Genomic DNA, 21,699 nt, shown 5'->3' with positions numbered 1-21,699 from the left:
TTCAGCATGACAAAGGAAGTTCCAAGAAATGCAGAATTTGGTGTGGTGGAACTTGACTGGCCTTGGAGGAACTTGACCGGCCTGAGCGCTGACCTCAATCCCAGCTAACACTTTCAGAATGAACTGGAACACAACGTGCAAGCCGGGCCTTATTGTTCACCTCACGAATGCTTCTGTGACTGAATGCAAGCAAATTCCCTTGGCAATGTTCCACAATCTAGTGCAAAGCTTTTCCAGAGGAGTGGAGGCTGTTATAGTAGAAAAGGGGGCCAAATCTTTGCAAAAGTCTGTAAGTTATGGCAGCCTATTCACCTTACTTTTCACATGACCACTGTATTTTGAGATTTTGGCTGAAATTCCAGTTATACTTTTATCTAAGTCAAGGAATACATGTGCTAACTTGTGAAATTATTGTTTTATGTCCCATTAAATGTCTCTGAGACAGAGTTGCAGTTTGTGGCTGTCACTACAGCTGATTGAAGCTGACAGTACAGCAAGAACAAGAATGTTACAAGCATAAACTTCTCATGAAAACACATGAATGTGGCTTCACAATCACTGATTGAAAAAGCCCAGCTGTTATTGTTGAAATCTGTGGCCAATAAACATGTAATGACACTGGGGTACAGTTTTATGCCTCCTAACAAAACAGAACAAAAAAGTATAAACAAACGTAAACAGTTGAAATGAAATGACTTTATTAGTATGAATGATTCATGTAGGACAGATAAATAGAATCCTCTGAATAAGACATTTGTCATGCAAATTCAGGTTTTTGTCAACAAGTCAATTGCAAACATCGGCACACAAGAATTCAAGCATCAATAAGGACAATAAAGATTATTTACATTTTTATTTATCCTCACATTTTTATCCTGTTAGGATGTCATTACCTTTTCACATAATGTCTCTTTATGTGCCCAATGATGGACTGGCGGCCTGTCCAGGGTGTTTTCTGCTTTCCGCTCAATGACCACTGGGATGGGCTCCTGCACCTCACCATGACCCAAGAGGATAAGCGGCTTAGATAGTGTGTGTGTGTGCGTGTGTGTGTGTGTGTGTATCTTTATGCTTCACTGGAAGTTTTATCTATAGGCATCATGCAGTGCAGGTGTGAGGGGGATTAGGAAGAGCTAAAGTGTACACTCCCATGCAAAATAAATAAATAAATGGGCCAGGCCCATTAAGGTAAGCATTAAGATTTTAATGATTTTAACAAATCATTAACTTTATATGGGAGAGCTTTCTGTTTGATTTCTCAAAAGGTTAAAGTCTTGTGTTTAAACTTGCAGAAAGTCTTTTACAGAAAGAAAGAGTCAGTATTGTTCCACTCAGTATTTCACAGATGCTTCAAATGGGTGTTTCTATTTAACGTGAGACCAAATATTCTCTAAGGGTTTCAGATTAGATTGAATTAGATTAAGTGACCCTTATTAGTCCCACAATGGGGAATTTTAATCTCTGCATTCCTGGGCAGCCCTATCCGCAGAAAAAAGCAGAATAACACCAATCATTGTATTAACTTTGCTGCTTAAGAACTTAAGTCCATTCTTTGTCAGTGGTTGTCAAACAGATCCTAAAGGACCCCAGACAGTCCAGATTTTTGCTCCAGCCTAACTTGCAACACATAGAGCCTGTTTACGCCTGGCAATAGCATGTGTTTTGTGTTGTGGATAAACTTTGACTAGATTCCATTTACATTTTTAACTAAAATGTGTCCCCAGTGTGACCAGATGAGATCAAACTGTACCTTTTCTGACATAAAAAGCACATCAATGCATATGTTGTTCCAATATTACTTTTGTTTACTTTCTTCTCCTGTTATGATACGAGTCAACAAACTTGGCATAGATGCTTTCATCAGCCCACTTTAGAGCTACAATTAGATGTCATCATTCCTAAATACACTTAAAACAACATGTATTTGTTATAAAATGAAAGAGGAAGTTCTCAAAGACGTGTTCCCTGCCTCAGAGAAGTTTTCTAATGCGCCGATGTTCATTTCAAGCCTAAAATATGTTTTATTCTGATGGTTTTGACTGGTTAGACTCCAGATTTGAACCTTATTGAGATTATTTGATCTAATATGAAACACAGGAGTGAATACCTAATTTAGGCATAAGTAACGTTGAAATACATCCTCTATGCCTGTGTGAGTTTCTGTTCTAAAGTGGAATATCCACACTGTAAAAAGTGTCTCATCAGATCTACCTAAAAAAATTAATTCATGTGGTAACAAGTAAATTGACTAGTTTTATTCAATCTAAATAAATACTTTGAATGAACAATTCTTTCAATCAAAGTATGTAAATGTTGCAATGAAGTTAACTTAAGTACCTGTTAAGATACAAATTCCAAGCATGCCTTTGTTTAAGTATGCTCCAGTATTTTGAGAAATACATTTATTTAAAATGTTTTACTAAATAAAACTTTTTTTTTTGAAAAACACTTAAAATTAAATTTTAGATTATATTTCCATAAAATACGTGAAGAAAAGAACTTTTGGTATTCTGTATACTTCAAATATGCTATCAGTTTTTCTGTCTTCTTAAATTTGTGAACATTTTTGCAATGTACTTGTGGGCTATTGCATGGGGTTTCTGGTTGGAGAAAGAAAGAAAGAATAAAGATCAAGATATTTAGTTACTGATTTGGATGGCACATCTTTCCCTTCAGGAATATGATGTCGTTTGAAAGGCCCGTATCATGGAAAAACTAATTTTCCTCCCTTTTTTGGAAAAACGAGTTTCATACTGTATGTAAACACTGTTAAAGTTTAAGAACATGTTGTTCACTCCCTAGTCCATACAGTCCATATATGGAAAGTATGCTGCTAAAACAGCCTGTTTTGAATTGTTTGTTCCTGTGATGTCAGGAAAAACCAATTCATTTACATATCTCCACCTATTCACCCATTTACTTGGACAATATAAAGAGAGTTTTAGCCTGGAATGTGTTTTGAAATACAGGGCAGCCAATCAGAACAGAGCTCATTTACATGCTTTAGTCTTATCAACACCAACAAAAACAGCCTGTTTATTTCTAAAGGATATGGACACATTATGTTTTTTCCATCTCAAGTCTTCTTCCAGCTGACATATTTGCTATTTAAGCAATAGAACACGAGAGGGAGTATGTTATTCACGATAACACACAATCTTGAGTGTTCTAATGCTTTTATACAACAGCTAAATAAATAAAGTAAGAAATTAATAAATTGGCCCGTGAACGTGTCATTTAATATATTTTAATGTTAGCAGTTCCTTCTGCCAAATTATAGTTTTTATTTATAGCAGGTCGTTGCTACGGCAGAGTATCGAACTCCGCTCACTCGCTGCACAGCTGGCAGTTCGTTCTCCAGCTCCTTACACTAAATTCCGAAACTGTACCACTGAGAAAGCTTTTTCAGTCGGCAGCTGCGACAGAAGAATACCTAAACAACCTGCAATTAGCCAGAAATGAATCAAACACCATTCGCCAAACGTGTAGTCTCGTCTTCAGAGTCGGACTGAGCCATAAAACTGCTGCAATATCAAGTTTAGCTCAGTTTTGTCAATTTTTATTAGACCAATATTAAAGTTGTTTTGCTCCAGCCAGCCTGTAAAGCATTTTACAGCCCATTGTTTGGCGAATGGTATTCGGTTCAGTCGACTATCAGTCTTCTGTAAGTTCTTCAGTGTCAGACTGTAGGTTAACTCCACTCTGCCTTCATAACCAGGATACTGTTTAGTTTTTTTTTTTTTTAAATCAGTATTATATTTTAGAACATTAGTAGTTCTATTAAAAACCCAGGTTAAGTCATCAAACTCTGGTACAGGATGCTGTATTTCTAGTTGAACAGAACTGCCAACTTGTGCGAACACACCTGTGGGCACTGTAAAGAAAGAACAAAGATATGAAGGTTAGTTGTTTTGGTATTTTGTGATAACCTTCATCCTTTAACACTGGTTGTCATATTATTAGTATGACATCATGTAGAAATTTCCAGTGTCAAATAGGAATAAACCACTCAATTCAATGTGATTAATATGGTTTCCATGATGTAGTTTTCTTTAGTGGAAACATGTTCTGTGGAGTGACAAATCACACTTCTCTATCTGGCAGTCTAATAAATGAGTCTGGGTTTGGTGACTATCAGAAGACCGTTACCTGTCTGACTGCATTGTGCCAACTGTAAAGTTTGGTGTGGGAGGGATAATGCTATGGGCTTGTTTTTCAGGGGCTGGCCTAGACCCCTTAGTTCCAGTGAAGGGAAACCTTAATGCTTCAGCAGACCAAGACATTTTAGACAATTGTATGCTTCTAACTTTGTAATGAACTTTTTCTGTTCCAGCATGACTGTGCTCCAGAGCACAAAGCAAGGCCCATAAAGGCATGACTGGGTGAGTTTGGTTTGGAAGAACACCAACAACATCTTCCAATACCACTTATTCAAGCATAGTAAGTTTTTTATGACACCACTTTTACTAAAATCACATGTAAAAAGTGGAATTGTATAAATATAACATGTAGACGTCTATCGAGTAGTTAATCTTGGTAATGGTAGAGTTAGTATTGGTATCTTGATCTTATACTTGATATCTGCAGACACTGGAGGATCTGTATTGGAAGGGGGAAAGTGATATTGATTCATCCCAAAAAATAAATAAATAAATATGGTGAAGGTTTTTAGGTGATCTTGCCTACAAAGTTTCTAGGACTGTGTACTCATCTTACCTTCAGGAGAACAAAGTTCTTTAAGTTTTTCAACCTCTATAACAGCCTCCTTCCAGCTGACTAGGTTGCTATGGTTACAGATGATGGAGCTGCCATTGACAGACAGGGAAAGGATGACACCTCCAGGTGATGTCACTTCCTTATCTTCACAGGTTTCACCATAACAGCTGGAGCTGATACAGTAGACATGAACTCCGCAGGTCAGAGTGATCCTATGGGTGTCTCTGCTTTGCTGGTGTCAGGACTGGAGCGTCCACTGGATCTGAGATACACATATACATGTGATGCGGAAATGACAATTATACCACCCACACATTCCCACTTTGCACCTCAATTGCACTGTAAACAATGGATAAAGTAATTTAAGCACTTTAACAACTACAGGGCTGTGTCAGGGTTGCAGTGCGATTTCTACTGCAGGGTACTTTAACCTGCTCAGGGCTACTGGTGGTTGTGGGCTCTATGGGTCTAGTTACACACAGTGTGCAAAAACTCAAAACCTTTGTTTTCAGTGAAACTGCACAGACTGTCCGCAATGTCCAGTACTGCCATTCATCATCTTGACATCACTGCAAAAGCTTCTAATCCGCCAGATTCTTTTTTTAAATTTTCCATTCCACCTTAAATGTTGCCGCAGTTCTGGTGCCACAATTCTGGCATCTGTGACTTCTGCACCATTTAAGGTGGAATGAAAAATTCAAATAAGAAACTGGCAAATAGGAAGCCAGTTTAAGCTTCACCAAACTTAAACCCAGAGCCAAACCACTAAAAACTGTAGGTGGTGAAGGTTTTAAATTAGCACCAATCTTGAGATGAATTTCGCTAAAGGGGTCTGAAAAGTCACTAAATCTTGGCAACATTGACAATTGGGAGAACTGAGCTTAAGGCAATGGCAGACAGCAACAGTTGCTGTGTGGTGATTGGAGAGATGAGAAAAGAACATGGCAAAAAATAATAATAATATAATTTGATTGGACATAATAAAGTGATGGTTCTCACAGAATTTCACTTTCTCAAAATGATAGCTTAAGAAAGACTGGGTAGGCCTGTTATTAATCAAAGTAGGGGGAATACATAAATCTCATTTTTAATAAAAGGCCAATCAGACACCTTTAATTATTCTGTGCATTACATCACCCCTGCTTACCTAACACAGAGAGTCTGTATTCAGGAACAACTGTGACCTTGTCACCAGCTGCTTTTGCTTCATACAGTCCACTATCGGTCTTCTGTGAGTTCTTCAGTGTCAGGCTGTAGGTTTCCTCATTGAACTCCACTCTGCCTTCATAACCAGGATGCTGTCTAGTTTTTTTAATTTCAGTATAATATATTAGAACATTAGTAGTTCTGTTAAAAACCTAGGATAAGTCATCAAACTCTGGTACAGGATCCAGTGTGTACAGCTGAACAGAACTGCCAACCAGTCCAAAGACATCACTGGACTCTGTTGAAAGACAACAACTTAAAATTATAGATTATAATACATTTAACCCTTTATACTGTTAAATGTCAGAGGATTTTGTTTTCAGATAGATAGATAGATAGATAGATAGATAGATCTTGCATAATAATCAACCAAAGAACTTTTATAAATGCCAAGTGTGTGTTTACAAAAGGGGTCAGTATGATGAACAGTCCAAATCTCAACCCAGAAGATGTCCATGTACATCCAATCTGTAAACAAGACTTCTTCTGTGTTGTAAATAACTGGATGGTTCTCACTGGTAAGAACAGTCCATCAGTTTTAAGAGTCTTTAAGACAAACATTCTGTCTTGATCCAGTGAAGTAGGTACTGTAAGCTGTAGCTGGAAATGTTCAATGATATCCTGAGTCATCCCCAGTTTTAAATGAGTTGCAGTAAGAGTGATCTCATATAATCTGGGACATACGGTAACACTTTAACCCTGCTACATAACACTGGCATAACCATGCCATAAACGTGTAATGGTAGATGTCATACGCTGTTATGAGTTTTTGTGCCAGATTATGTTCAGGAAAATAACAGCGTTGTTATTATTGTTATTGTAACCATCACGAGAGATGCCTGTAAGGAAGAATGGGCCAATATGTTATGTTATATATAACATGCTAAACGTTGTTAAATGTAAGTGTATGTTGCTGAGTGTAAGTGTGTTTGCTAGTAAGCCACCCTAACATCAAACATTATAACATATATTATGAGAAGCAAAGAGTGTTTTCCACTCAGTTGACACCCAACATTAAAAGCATGTGACCATGGAAAATATTTCCAATGATGGACTGAAAACTCCACTGGAAATGAGGAGCAACTGCTTAACACAGGAATATCTTAACACTGTTTTGACTGGCTGCAATAGCCTTCACCAGCATAACATGCAAAAACAATAATCTGTGGTTCGCTGTTTTGCATGTCTATCAAACCCCCTTCCTGTCAACAATAACCAGCTAAAGACATATGTTGGATTGTTACATGACTGCTAACAGTTTAGTTTTTCTTTGGCTTCATGGCTCTTGCTGACTTAAATCCAGGCTAAGTAGACTGACAGACTAGTAATACAATACAGGTATTATTTGTGTGGTGGATCATTTTCAGCACTGTAGTGACACTGACGTGGTGGTGGTGTGTTAGTGTGTGTTGCGCTGGTATAAGTGGATCAGATATAGCAATGCTACTGGTGTGTTTCCACTCAATGTCCACTCCATTAGACACTTCCACTATGTTGGTCCACTTTGAAGACGTAAAGTCAGAGACAGTAGATCATCTGTTGCTGCACCGTTTGTGTTAGTGATCCTCTAGTCCTTCATCAGTGGTCACAGTTTGCTGCCCACAGGATGTTGGATGTTTTTTTGTTGGTGGACTATTCTGAGTCCAGCAGTGATGCTGAAGTGTTTAAGACCTTCATATTTATGTAAGTATGTATTAAATACTCCCTACTTTTAATGATGTGTTAACTTAAACTAAAATATTAACAAAACATACAGCTAAATAAATGTGTTAATTTTGACCCTACCTTTAAGTAGCCCAGTTTATTCGCTGTTATTTACTCTGTTTACCCCTTAAATAGCCATTGGCCCACTGGCAGGCCCAAAGTTTTATTGCACACTTCTTTAACCTAAGAATAGCTTAACCAATTTGCATTGAAGTCCCTGTATTACTGAAGAATAAGTCTTAGTATGTAATAAGCTGGGGGTTTAGGAGGTTAAATACAAAGTGTTTGCAATGCATTTTGTCACATAGATCATAACTAAAGAAACAAAACATTTAAAGATTCATTTGGGCCTATCTCAGTCTTGACTCAGCCTCAGTTCTCGGTTTTGCCTCTAATGGTCTAGACTGCAACACTGCCTACGTTGACTTTTCAAATAAATAAAGCACTAACAACTCTTTCATTCCATTCTAGGAGCTTTTTATTGCACTGTTCAAAGCTTTTCAAGAACTTTTTATGTAAACACTTTGAGATGGGAAGTAGGAGGTTCAGAGTGCCCAGTTGTCACGGATGCAACATATCATGGCACCTGTGTTGAATGTGCTCGGTTCATTTGCATTCTCATGAGCCCCCACAGCTCCTGTAGTTCAGTGTTTGTGTCTGCTTGATGAGCTAAGTGTTTGCTCTTATGAAGAATAGTAGTTTATGCAAATATGTGTCATACTGGCATGGTCTGTGGTGTTTATTAATGTTTACCGCCAGCAGGAGACTGGCAATACACACACACACACACACACACACACACACACGCACACACACACAAATATAGACATTTTATTTACTATCCAAAAAGACCAGTGAACCAACACAGGTCTATTGAGTTTTCATATACAATCCTTTTATTGTAAAATAGTCATAAAATGAGTTTCATGACCTTCTTCTAATATATAGTTTTTAGGTTTGAACTGGCAGAGAAAGACCGATCGTGGTCTTTTCTGTTCAGAAATGTTTTAAATGAAACAAAAATCAAACTTTGATTTGGGGTACAATGTTTGAAAAAAAATTGAAATCTTATATTTCAATCTTATATAAATATTTTTCTCAAATCTGTGTGTGACACAATTATTGGCATCCCTTCATTTAATATTTTGCGCAGACTCTACCTAAAAGGGTTCATCTGTTGTGTTAGATGTTGTTGTCGAGGAAAATATAGACCCTGTTTGGCTAACAGTAAGAATTATGTAAGAGTTTCTATCTTTTTGTGCACATTTACTAGATTAAAGCCCTCATTTGTTGAATTAACTAAACTCATGTTTGTCTATCTTTAACCAAATGCTAGGCCTCTAACATCTGTTCCTGTAGGCTGCAAGTTGCCTATTTTGCAAATGAGACCTTTTAGAAACACTGGTCTTTGTTGTTGTCTTCATTTATTTATTGCTGTTCGTTGTGTGGGTGCAGTGGAAGAAGATTTGAATATACAAATGCAATCCCTGTTTCAGCTGTCAGTGACTGATACGATATGCTGGTAGACTAATCCTAAACAATAACTGAATGGACCTCTATGCTGTTGTGTTTGGGGTTTATCTTTTAGACGAGACTTTGGCTGCATGGGAAACTATTCAAATAAATGTTAGCACTACTTTACCAAGGGCAGAAAACTGAGCAGATGGTGTAATCAGGTCCAGTGACAGGGTCAGTAAGACAAACTAGCAAAATAAATTTCTGAAGGGCACAACTATCTTCACCCAGTGAATAAAAATTCGTCTAGGTTTGATGTTAGTTGCCATGCGATAATGTAAGAGGTGCATTTTGTGTACTTTGCACTGAAGATTTGAATATACAAATACGATCCTTATTTAAACTGTCAATCACTGATGTAGAGTACTGTTATTCTTATCCTAACATTATAGCCTGAAGCATTCTACTTTGCAAGCCAATTTGTACATACTTTGTTGAAAGTGTCTCTATGTTGCTGTGTTTGAGACTTCCCATACCCCTTCAGCTATTTGACCACTTGCTGTGTCCCCCCAGATGCACATATTGCCATGATGCATGAGTTAGCCTTTAGCCTTAAAAAATCAGTGCCCCATAAATTATCAAACATGAAGTGATGACACTTCACACCAGATAAACTGAATAAATCATGTTATTCAAAAAGTGCTCGGTGCTCTATATGAAGGCACATGTGCATGTGTAAGACAGTATGCAGCTGTAAAATGAGTGATGACTAACAGCATTCACTAACAGATCACATTCAGCACAGCAACACCACCCTGTTTAATAAGCTGACATAACCCTAAATAATCACAGCAGCCTGTACAACCTTTAGTGTGTGAAAATGTAAACATTCACAGCTGTTTAGGTTATGCACTTTTCAGACGCTCCCTCAAACAGTAGCTCGTCTGTGTTTTGCTGTTCCGAGCTTTTAAGTTCATCAAAATTTACTGAAGGATACTTTTGAAAAATGTAGGTATGGTCATTTTTGCACATTTTATTTCATGAGAAATCTGAATATCCAGTGAACGGCCAATATAGACCCAACTTTACCGTAATTGTTTAATTTTAACATCCTACCATTCATCCAGTTCTAACACACAACCAAAATGCTGATTACAAACACACATAATGCTGCATCATCGAGGTAAAACACAATGAAGCCCTAAAGCTTATTTCCTTTGTGGTCTTACACATAAAACACACAACTAAATTGCTAACAGCTAAGCGCTAATCAAGCAGCTTCAAGCTAATATCTCACTACAACCACAGACTGAATCACACCTGTGAAAGTGAAACTAATTCGCAAACACAACTGAAAGGATCAAACAAGCCTTAACGGCCTTAATAACAGTGAATAAAAGGGACTCACTGCAGTCACACCAACAACAGCACAGCGCTTGAGATTAAACTCAGTGTTCAGTTTAATGAGTGTCAGTGAGGATCTCTTATTCAGCAGTTAGTGAGTGGAGTGCAGAGCTGTTTGTGTTGTCTAAATCAGGCAAGCGTCTGTGCAATTGTGGAGCCAGCTAATGCATTGAAATAAAGATTAAGCATGAACATCAAATATCAGAATTTTTTATGAAACCTCAGCATTGTTTGGTGTACTCCTGGAGATATATGTGTAGTTTTGTAACCAATAATTTCATGTATATGTACACTACTTGTAACTTCACTATATATATATATATATATATATATATATATATACAAATATATGTATAGCCACAGGGCATCATTGTTCAGTGACCTTGCAGGCTAGCAGAGAAGACTTTGTTTACCATATGAGTTTCTTTCTGTGTAATTAATTATACATGTTATGCATATTTGTTACTCTTGTTTATTTATATCACAATTACTTGTAATCAATGAATTGTAACTTCTTTGTTCTCTGTTAACCAGTGAAATGTAACACCACCAGCTTAGGGAATATAAAACCTTTGTAACTGACTTTCGGAGAACTCTGGGTATGTGCCAGGAGCTTCTCTCCGGTCAAGAGTTTTCAATAAATATATCACTTAGGAGCATTAATCGTGACTCTTACTGTTTTCTTTTTTAATTAAAAAATTTCTTCCACACATGCCACAGTTCGGGAACCATTGGTCTAGATTGGTCTAGAAGTTTTTTTTTCAATATTTTGCACAATAATTTTATGGAAATAGGAATGAAGTTTTGTGGGAACAAAATGTTCAAGGAGCAGTGGCTGGGGACCTCAGACTCACATGTCTACCACTGTTCTGAGGATTTTGTTTCAGCAAGTCAGTTAGTTTGTCACTTCACTGCATCATAGTTTATTGTATAAAACTGAGAATTTCAAGTCGCTCTGCCACTTGTCACTAAATCATGAGTACAAATCACATCCTCCCATACGAAATGACCGGATGCCTGTCGCTTTGTCACCTGGTAGTGTGAAGTAGACAGAATGAACTGACTAACTTGCACCTTCTGCACTTTGGCCCTGTGGTTTCTCACTCTGATATCTAAACAAATAGTGTACTTTCATTTCTTTATTTCTTTGTGTCTTGTTGAAGTAACTTTCTGGTCTCCCCTACTCCCCCTTACACTTTTAGATGGTTTTCTCCGTCTCTCTCTCTAGCTAGCCTTCATGGTTTAGCTTTCCCAGTTGCAATGTTCTGAGGCGGTGAATGCAGTGAGCCACTAAGGTATCTACATATGTGCACTCCGGTATTCGCCTGGCACATTCTGTTTTTTTTCCCTTATTTTTGATATTTCAGCAATGTTAGAAATGACCACACATTTGTCTCTTTAACACTCTGCAGAGGTAAGCTTATTAGAGCAACCTTGCTCCAGTCCTAGGAAAGTGTTTTATTAGGTTTACTAGGCATACACTGATGCATAATAGTGATAACATGGCACTGTCATATGGCATTCTGTCCCCTCTGCTGTCCACAGCAATCTTTTTTCACAAAACGTAGAAAGTGAAGTGATGTGAAGCATCTGAATTAACCAATCACACAGCCCCACACATGCCACCAGAAGCGGATAGCTTCCACACGCATAGCGGACCACACCAGAGTTAGCTGGAAGCAAACCAGACCACCCATTTCAGGAGGACCAGAGATTGGTCCTCTGGACTACTCCCAGGGTTGAAAACAGCTTGCACACTTGACCAAACATACCAAACTCGCAGAGCAAGCGGTTTGGAAAAACTGTAATTTGAAAACACCCCTAGTGCGCTGTATACATTTCAAGTATACTATTGATGTATTTATCAGCATCACAAGGGGTGACTTCTGATGATGGACTGAGCTTTCATTTGTATCTTAAGCTTGGTAGCTGGAAACTGGGATTGCCTGCGTCTTGTACACATATGAGTACATTAAACACACTTGTCGTTCTCCATCATCCTCTTCTTGTACAAATGGAAAACCTTTTCATTTTTCTCTCGCCAGCTCAGGATGCCGTCATTACCCGCTTCTTGTGTTCTCAATTTTTTCTCAATCTGTAAAAGAACATAAAACATTATCACCAGTGGCACTAAACGCAGTTTCATCAGTTTTTCCTCTGTTTACTGCAGGATTTGTGATGCTTCAGATCTTCACATTTAGCTTCAGGTCACTGTGCAGCACTAAGCTGTGGCCATATAGTGATGTAATTATGTTACCTGTTGTGTTTTTACTGTTTATGGTAGGCAAGTTGGCCAACGGACATGGAGAATATTCTCCATTCTGATAATCTTTCTGTTGCTAATCTAACGTCAACTGCAAAAGTCTAGTGTGAATGCAACTATCAAACTGTTGCCCTTCATTCTTTTTTTAACTATGGGTGAAATTTTCAAAGATTAAAAAAAAAAATCCCAAAGAGAATCAATCGCCTTCATCTGGATGCTACTGGTAAACTGCAAAAATACAAATGCATCCTTAGAAAGCAACGTGCAGATAAAGATAAGAGAGCTATAAGTGAATGTCATTACAGATTTCACTGACCTGACTCAGTATGGCTGTCTTCACAGCAGGGTCACCCAGATCCTTTATTCCATTTGAGGTTATTGTCAGTTTCACTATGCGTTGTCTCGGTGCTGGAGAAACAGAAATGCCAAAGTGCAATAATTAATGTTCACTGATAAAAACACAAAAAGCAAACAAAATTTAAACTTTTATGATGATAATATGTATGTATGTAATGTTGAGCTCCGTATTAAAGCCATTACAAAAAAGCATTTTAAATGCTAGTTTTAGGCTGGAATACCCCTTTAAATGCACTGTGGCAGATGGTCTACCATGATACTGAATACAGTCAGTGCTAACAGTAAACTATCATATATGTTGTGCTTTTTTATTTGCATTGCAACACTAAATGTGACTTTTGCTATAAAATCAATTGACCAATTGGGGAAAATTAAGTTTCTAACATTGATGTCAGTAATAAGTTTTCAAGTAATTCAGTTCACTTCTTTTAGTGAGTTACATCTATGACTGAACTCCAGTCACTGTCACCATGGAAGAATATGTGTCAAACGGACCTTTGTAACACATGAAACGTGTCTTTACGTCACACAGTGCGTCATCCCATTGTCCATTCCAAGTAGTCACCATTGAGACGCAGCTTGCGTTGCCTGTGGGGCTCCAGGGTTGTCCTTCCTTCCAGTAGTGGAATGAGGTGCTTCGACGGTCAGACCATTTCCAGTTGTCGAAGAAAAGGCCTATCCATGCGTATCCTACACTGCCCAGAAGATCTGAAACGTGCTGATGTTCCTCCTCATTGTGAATGGTGGCCAGGTCAGTGTAGTTCTTTCTGCAATAATCCTGAGCATTTCTCCAACTGGCTCGTTTGCTAACATGGATAAATTGTTTAGTCGGTTCTACACACACACACACACACACACACACACACACATACGCACACGCACACACACAGAAAGAAGCATAATTATTCACACATCTTTAAAACTTGCTTATTTTACAGGCCATGTTTAAATGATGATATCCTTTAAAACAATCTCAATGGCACATTGTCCACCCACCAAGACCACCCCTATCCAACCATAATCTGTCCTATTTAGCAGGAAATTACCCAATCTGGCAACACCGCATATCCTGCACAAGAAGATACGTAGTCTTACAGGGTCAGATGTGATCTTGTATCAAAAAATACTCAAGACTCTAGAAGATATAAAGCCATAATTAAATACTGGACACAAAAAATATTGTCTGTTTATGACAGACGATGAGTAAGCTAGTATCTTCTGGTTACATCTGTGAAACATATGCAGGATGTTGTGTGGAAAAACATTAGTTATAGCTTCACTGGTTGTTTAGAAAACAAACAAAATTGGTCATCTTTGCATTGCAGACATTGTGAACCCTCATTCTAATATTAACATTATAAACACTAAAATTACAGAGAAACCGAAGCTGCTTCAAAACACTCCTTATGATTTTGCTTAACACTCAACAAGTTATGCTGAAGTTATGAAAAATCGGAAAAAACTGGCCGAGTTTCAGGTTGTAGGTATTGAGTAGAGAACATGCTGTAAAATGAAATTGGTTATTTTACTATTGGCATTTTTATTTTCTTCATATTTTCATTATTGGTATTTACATATTGTTACTCACCGCTGTAGCAAACAAATTCCCAAAGATTTGTGCAATTAGCATCAATCCATCCACTAAGATTATATTTTGCTGCACAAAGTCCATCTCTGTCTCCACCGTCTGGTTCCAGACTTCTCCAATTCATGTATTGTGGGATCTCTCCTGAAGACCAGCCCCAGCGTCTTGGGGGGCCTTGTTCAGTCCAATCCACAGAGCACCACTGTACTTAGGATCTACTGCCGCCATCAGCTGCTTCATCTCCTCCATGTTGTCTACAGTAGCCAGGTCAGTGTACTTCTCTCTGCAGTAGCTCTGAGCCTCCAACCAAGTCTTACCCTCATTCACAAAGTAATATTGCTGAGAGAGAGTTGAGGCTGCACTACAGAGACCTGAGAGACATCAGCACAGCCATATGAGTCATTTGTAAAAGACATTTAACAAAGCATGCTGGATAGGAAATGTTGGGATTGTCTTTTTTCCCTTCCAAAGGTTGTATTGCTGATAAAACAAAGGCAAAGTTTGAGTGACAGTGCAGTGAAAAAGTTTTTACCCCCGAATGATTCTTCTGCTTTTGTGAATCACACTTGTTTCAGATCTTCAAACAAAATTTCATACAAGACAAAGACAATCTGAGTAAACACAAAACATGATGATCATTTCATTAAACACTTAGACAGTTAGCTAACTCCAGCTGGCCCTGTGTGAAAAAATAAATGCACCCTTAGTTACTCAGTCAACCAATGAACCAAATTGTGTTGATAATTAGGATTGAGTACTGGACACACCCAGGCTTGATTACTGTACTGCTGAATTTTCACTCAGAGTACAGTTACTCGGATCCTAGGGGCTTAGGGGATCTTAAATGACATTTAATTAGCTTTTTGCTTGTTTACTGCTTTTGTTATGTCTCATAACATGATGCTCAGTGCACTCTACTACACCCACTAGCATCTAATATTAATTGTTTACATTAGACTAAATATTAATAATTTAAAATAAAAAATTCCAAATGTGTCATGATGCAGGTTATGAATGATCCATTTTGCAAAGCACAGTTCATTTATATAGCGCTTTTTGCAACAGGTGTTGTAACAAAGAAGCTTGACAGAAAATCCAGGTCCGAGCCCCCATGAGCGTCGCCAGTGGTGACAATGGCACGGCAAAACTCCCTAAGAGCAGGAGGAAAAACCTTGAGAGGAACCAAGACTCAAAAGGGGAACCCGTCCTCCTCTGGTCGACACCAGATAGCAAAGAGCGTTAGTATAAAGTATTATAGTACAAAACGGGGAAAACAGGCATGGCAATGTTTAATTAGATTAGTTTTAGTTTATGCAGCAGCAGCAGCAGCAGTAGCTTCTTCAGGAGGGTCAGTTCATGAGGCTGAGGTTTGCACAGCCTTGTACAGCATGAAGCTCAATGGTGATCAAGCCGATCCAGAAAGCTGGTGAGCAGTGGGCACCCGATCAAGGCAGAAGAAGCAACAGCATCAGACGCACAGGATGGGCAGCTGTTCCACTCGGCAAAGAAAGGAGAACACACAGAGTTAGTTCTGTAAAGAGTCACTGATCACAGATTACAGGGTTAACAGAGCAGCAGAGACTCTGACAGGTCTAGTTATTGTAGCCCTTTACTACAAGGGAGAAACCAGAAGGTAACAGAGACATGAGGCTCCCTGAGATGTCGGCGCCCCTCTGCTCCACCGTCAGCAAACTTGAGTGAACGCGTGAGAGCAGCAGGATGACAGCACCAACACTCCCAGTTTACCATAATACTCTATGACCAAGAACCCCCACATCTGCACCTTTTATCTGACAGGAAAACTAATTACCAAAGGCTCGACTAAACAAGTAAGTTTTTAGCCTAGACTTAAAGACTGAGGCTGTGTCTGAGTCCCGAACACTGACTGGAAGCGAGTCTGTTTAGAGCTTTATAGGTCAGTAAGAGAATTTTGTAATCGATGTGAAATTTAACTGGCAACCAGCGTAGGGTTGATAAAACTGGGCTGATATGGTCAAACTTCCTGGTTCTTGTGAGGACTCCGGCTGCAGCGTTCTGGACTAGCTGAAGCTTGTTAAGGCTTTGCTGGGACATCCAGCCAGCAGGGCATTACAGTAATCTAGCCTTGAAGTAATAAATGCATGAACTAACTTTTCTGCATCCTGTAGAGAGAATGCATTTCTTAATTTAGCAATATTGCGGAGATGCAGGAATCTGTTCTAGTAATATTAGTTATATGTGCGTCGAAGGACAAATCAGGATCTATCGTGACACCAAGATTTTTTACAGATGAACCTGACGCAACTGAGAAATGGTTAAGTGTTAAATTAGACAGTTTGTTTCTTGCAGCTTTTGGACCAAGAAGCAGAACCTCTGTTTTATCCGAGTTAAGTAGGAGAAAGCTACTCGACATCCAGTCTTTTATGTCTTTTATACAGTCCTCAATCTTGCTAAGTTTAATTTTATCATCCGGTTTGCTTGATATATATAACTGAGTGTCATCGCCATAGCAGTGGAAATTGATGCTTTGTTTACTGATAATGGTGCCCAGTGGTAGCATATATGTTGTGAATAATATAGGTCCTAAAACAGAGCCTTGTGGAACACCATACTTTACTTTTGCAAGGACAGATGATTCACCGTTTACATTACAGGGCTGGTTTCCTGGTAGAGATGTGTGGATGGGAAGACAGGTCTGGTTCTTTAGTAGGGCTCTGGGTATTAATACGGAGACAGGTCTTCTGAGCCTGAAGCCGCATCTGTTGGACCTTGCACCAGGGCAGGGACAACTGATATGAATAGGTTGCTAAATGTTTGCCTGCACTAAATGTTGGCTAAAAGAGGATTGAAATGTAAACATTCAATTGTCTATGAAGATATCAAGAAAATAATGTTAGTGGATCAAAAATAGCCTATTTCACTGTGGACTAAGCTAACAGGTTCATTTCAACCACTCACGGACTATATCCACTTTTCTTTGTGAAAATTTGGATGACATGCTTTCGCCTTTTCTTTTCTCTCTCCTGGTTTTCTATCTTTCTTTCCATTTTTGGAAGCCAGAATTTTATTTAGGAAGTTGAGACATGATGCTCCACCAGCACTCCTCACATGCGATTTACTGCTAGCGAGTACGGTTAAACAGACCGGACCATTTCATGTAAATAGAGAATGGGGTGGGGGTTGGGCAGTACAGAAGCTCTCTGGATATTTTTTCCAAAAGCAAGAAAAGAAAAAGAAACTGTTAGTGTTGTATGTACCTTATGAATAATATAGGTTAATAATCATAGAATTAAATATTTAAATAGTTAAATATTAAAAAAAGCAATGAAAATCATTCGATATATTTGTCAGTAATGCGTGTATTTTCATAGAAGAAATCTGCCTTTAAACTGATTACCTTTGCTGTGTAACATTACTATTTACATTTTAAAAATGTAAATAATGTAAATAAAAAAAAAATACGACTAATCTTTATATTTGTTTTCCTCATTTTTCATTATTCAGAATTTGCTATATTAAACTTATATCAACACATATTGTGCAGGACACATTTGTATTTATTAGCCTAACAGAGTTAATGAATAATGGATAACACATTTTATTTAAGGTTTAAGTGAAACCTTTTGGGGCCCCCATAGAAAAATGACCTTAAATGAAAAAATGGAAATATATGTCATCAATCTTTCTTTCCAAGCTATTGCTTTATCTCAACCAGTCGGGTGCTCTAAAGTCAGCTAATAAAGTATATTACAAAGTTATTGTAGCTACAAGTCATAGGTGTAAAACTGCATAAGAGGTTTGACTGTCCCACCTGTCAGAAGTTTCACCACTGATATGACATTAGAATAAATATAAAGAAATATTAAAATGAAAAATTAATTTTCTGTTCTAACTTAAGAGATGCGTAAGAACACTTTTCTGCATTTGCTGAATTCCAACCACCAACACGTATTGAAGTTTAATTTAATGAAGTATCAGTCAGTTAGGTATGGCTTGATCATAACTGTAAATACTAGCCTGCCTGGAAGAGAGGTCTGTACATGTACCTACTGCTTACACTAAAGATTGCTGAATTTATGCTTTGTTTGTATTTATCTTAGTAATGTTTTTCTAAGCGAATAAACTTTAAATATAATCTAGTTAAGTGGTCTCAGACTTTTGCACAGTTCTGTGTTTGTTCAGAAATCTATAGCTCACACATACCTGAGATCAGCAGTGCTAGAAATAAACTCTTGTCCATGTCTGAAGTCCTGGTGACTCTTCTGTCTCCTAGTGCTTTTTCTGTCCAGCAGTGCTTCAGTGAACCTACAGGCTCATTTGTCACTCTTATCTAATTTGAACAGGAATCTGATTTGAATAGTCTTCGAGGCCGTCCTTCATAGCTTCATAGCTGATTTGTATATTTTTGAAAGTAAAATGAAGAGAGATAAAATGTAGGTGAGTTTCAGTGTTAGAGTTATTTCCATAAGAAACCTACTTTTCGGCACCGCTGTAGCAAACCTGGCTAGTGTGAGAGGAGTGAGGACACTGGAAGCAGAAGTGGGATTATAACAAACAGAACAAACATGCAGGCTAAGCTTTTCAGCTATTCTATTAAATACTTTTCAGTCTTTTGGTTTCCCTGGATTCTAAGCTCACTCTGCATCTGCCCATCTCTCACTTGTCTCCTACTTGCCTACTGAAAGGAGACATGAACATAAATAGGCTGCCATAAACAACACACAGGCAGAAACCATAATCTACTCAGCATGCTGGTCTATAAAACCATCGGTCAGTAAAGGTGACATACGCTTTATAAGAAGAAAATAGAACCTTTCTGATTTCATTTACACCTTTTTTTATTAGTGGCATACATCTACATTAGGGGGGTAACAAGTCTCCCCACCCTTAATCCGAGACAAATCACCAGGTGAGTCCAGCAAGACCTTATATAATACCGCAACATCTTTGTAGGGCAAATCTTCTTATGATATAATGGTAGAAAACATAAAGGCATAAGCATCAAAACACAACCTTGCAACACCCAATGAGCGTTTTTAATCTGAATTCTACACGTCAGATGAAAAGAACCGACCTGGCACCAACACACTTGATTACTTACAGTTTTTTTTGTTTTTGTTTTTTTTCGCTTACACACATTTCAGCACAAAATGTCTCTGCTCTCAAATGTTCACACACATTCTCAAAACACTACACACATTTAGTAAATTATCCAAAACTAAGAGCTAAATGAACGTCTAGCTACAAAACCATGAACATTCTCCAAAAATTGAAACATTCACATCACAATTCTAAACAGATCAATGATATAAATTTGTAAGCAAATCAAGGTTTTCACACTGTGGAGGAGTCCAGTGTGTCACCAAAATCAGCGAGGGAAGGTGAGACGACAGAACTGATACATGGGTTGGCCATACCAACAGCCATACAGCCAGTGGCATGGGAATGCCGGTGCTAGACAGGCAGCTGGCAGGGGCCTCTGGCTTGGCATGTCCTTTGGGGGGTAAAGTCAGTCGGAAAGAATTCTGCCCTAGCCAAAAAGAACAGGACAGGCAGCAAACAAACAGTAGCCATGGTGGGATAAATGTCCATCAAACTTCTGCCACATTTCCATTTAGCAAGATGAGAGCCTCCCCAAAAAATCCTTACTTAGGGCCCCTAAAAGCTGGAGCTACCCCGTACGTATTTTTACTTACAATGAAACGGTTTCTGATCTGTAAAGACATCCACAGCTGGAATTGTCCAGTTTTATGACTGTATCTCAGTGTAAACAAAAATGTTGTATGAAAAAAAGCTCTGTTCTTTAAGACGGGCTATCATCAGCAGTGGGCCAAAGCCATCTTTTACATCCAGTTAGAGGAGGGCCAGTTGTACTTTTGTGGACTCGCACAAGATCACTGTGAAATCACTGGGAATCTTCTGTGTAAATCAAGAGGGACTTCAATTTTTCACAGTGATGTGGTTCCATTCAAATTGGCTTAATTCACAGCTTTGCTGAGATTTGAAACTGTGGTATAAATGGTTCCTGATTTCATGTATCTGTATGGTTTAAAGGACAGAAAAAAGTTAAATTAACTTTCAATAAGTTTGCAGAATCATAATGAAATCAATGAATAATCATACAATAAAGCACATGTGCAGGTTTTCTCCCCCAAAGAAAGTATCACAAACCCTCATATGGATAACAAGATTGAAGCTTCTACACTCTAAAAGCTCTTTAATTGAATCAAATTTAGTTTTCCTTACCTGATCTGGAACTGATTCATAGATGCTAGAAGTGCAGGGCTCTGCTGAGATCGACCGCTGCTGAATATTTTTAAGAAAACATGACATATGATGATTAAAAAATAGCATTTGCAGTAACTAAGTATGATTTGAAGCTCCTTACTGAAAATTTGAAGGACTGGCTCAGATTAAATAATGTTACCTAAATAAGTTACAGACATTGTTCAAGCAAATAATACTAAAATTAAATCTTTAAATGTGATCACAGGCTACAGCAATAAATCACAATCAAACTGCAAAAAACTTTGACAAAGACAAGTTGGGAAATTATCATATTGAGACTTTCTGTTAGACCAGAACTGTACTTGCAAAAAATAATTAATATACAGTTTTATGGATAATGTATATACAGTATTGTGCAAAAGTCAGAAATATTTATTTATTTAATTTCTTGTCAAAACAGTGTAAGTTATTCATTTGACAGCAGATGTTTCTGATGAGATTCGAGATAAGATAATCCACTCGCATAAGAAAGGGGGAAGTCAAAGGAAATAAGTGAAAAACACGAGTTTCCAAAATTAGATAAAGAGAAAACTACAGAGACAGTAGAACTCTAAACAACCATGTAACACCTGAGAGACCACCAACACTGTCTCCATCTTATAAATAGTATTCATTCAGCTCTCATCTTTGAAAAAAAGGAGAAAATCTTGCTTCAGATCTGAGAAATCCACAAATGGGGTGGCTGGTAGTCCAGTGGTAGGAGAAGTGAGCCAGTAATTGGAAGGTTAGAGGTTCAAAGGCT

At 38.1% G+C, this 21,699-nt stretch overlaps 1 protein-coding gene across 1 annotated transcript in view; it reads right to left on the bottom strand.

Moving 5' to 3' along the window:
• Nucleotides 1–11,148: 11,148 nt before the first annotated feature.
• LOC118796689 (C-type lection lectoxin-Enh3-like) overlaps nucleotides 11,149–21,699 on the bottom strand; it is a 45,972-nt gene continuing 35,421 nt past the window's right edge. Inside the window, exon 5 of the mRNA XM_036555710.1 lies at nucleotides 11,149–12,580. Coding sequence (XP_036411603.1) covers nucleotides 12,458–12,580 — 123 coding nt within the window. The 3' untranslated portion in view covers nucleotides 11,149–12,457. The remainder of the gene's footprint in view (nucleotides 12,581–21,699) is intronic.

This window comes from Colossoma macropomum, unplaced genomic scaffold (genome assembly GCF_904425465.1).
Source record: "Colossoma macropomum unplaced genomic scaffold, Colossoma_macropomum, whole genome shotgun sequence".
In the NCBI taxonomy this organism is placed as follows: Eukaryota; Metazoa; Chordata; class Actinopteri; order Characiformes; family Serrasalmidae; genus Colossoma; species Colossoma macropomum.
This window is presented reverse-complemented; position numbering and strand designations above follow the sequence as displayed.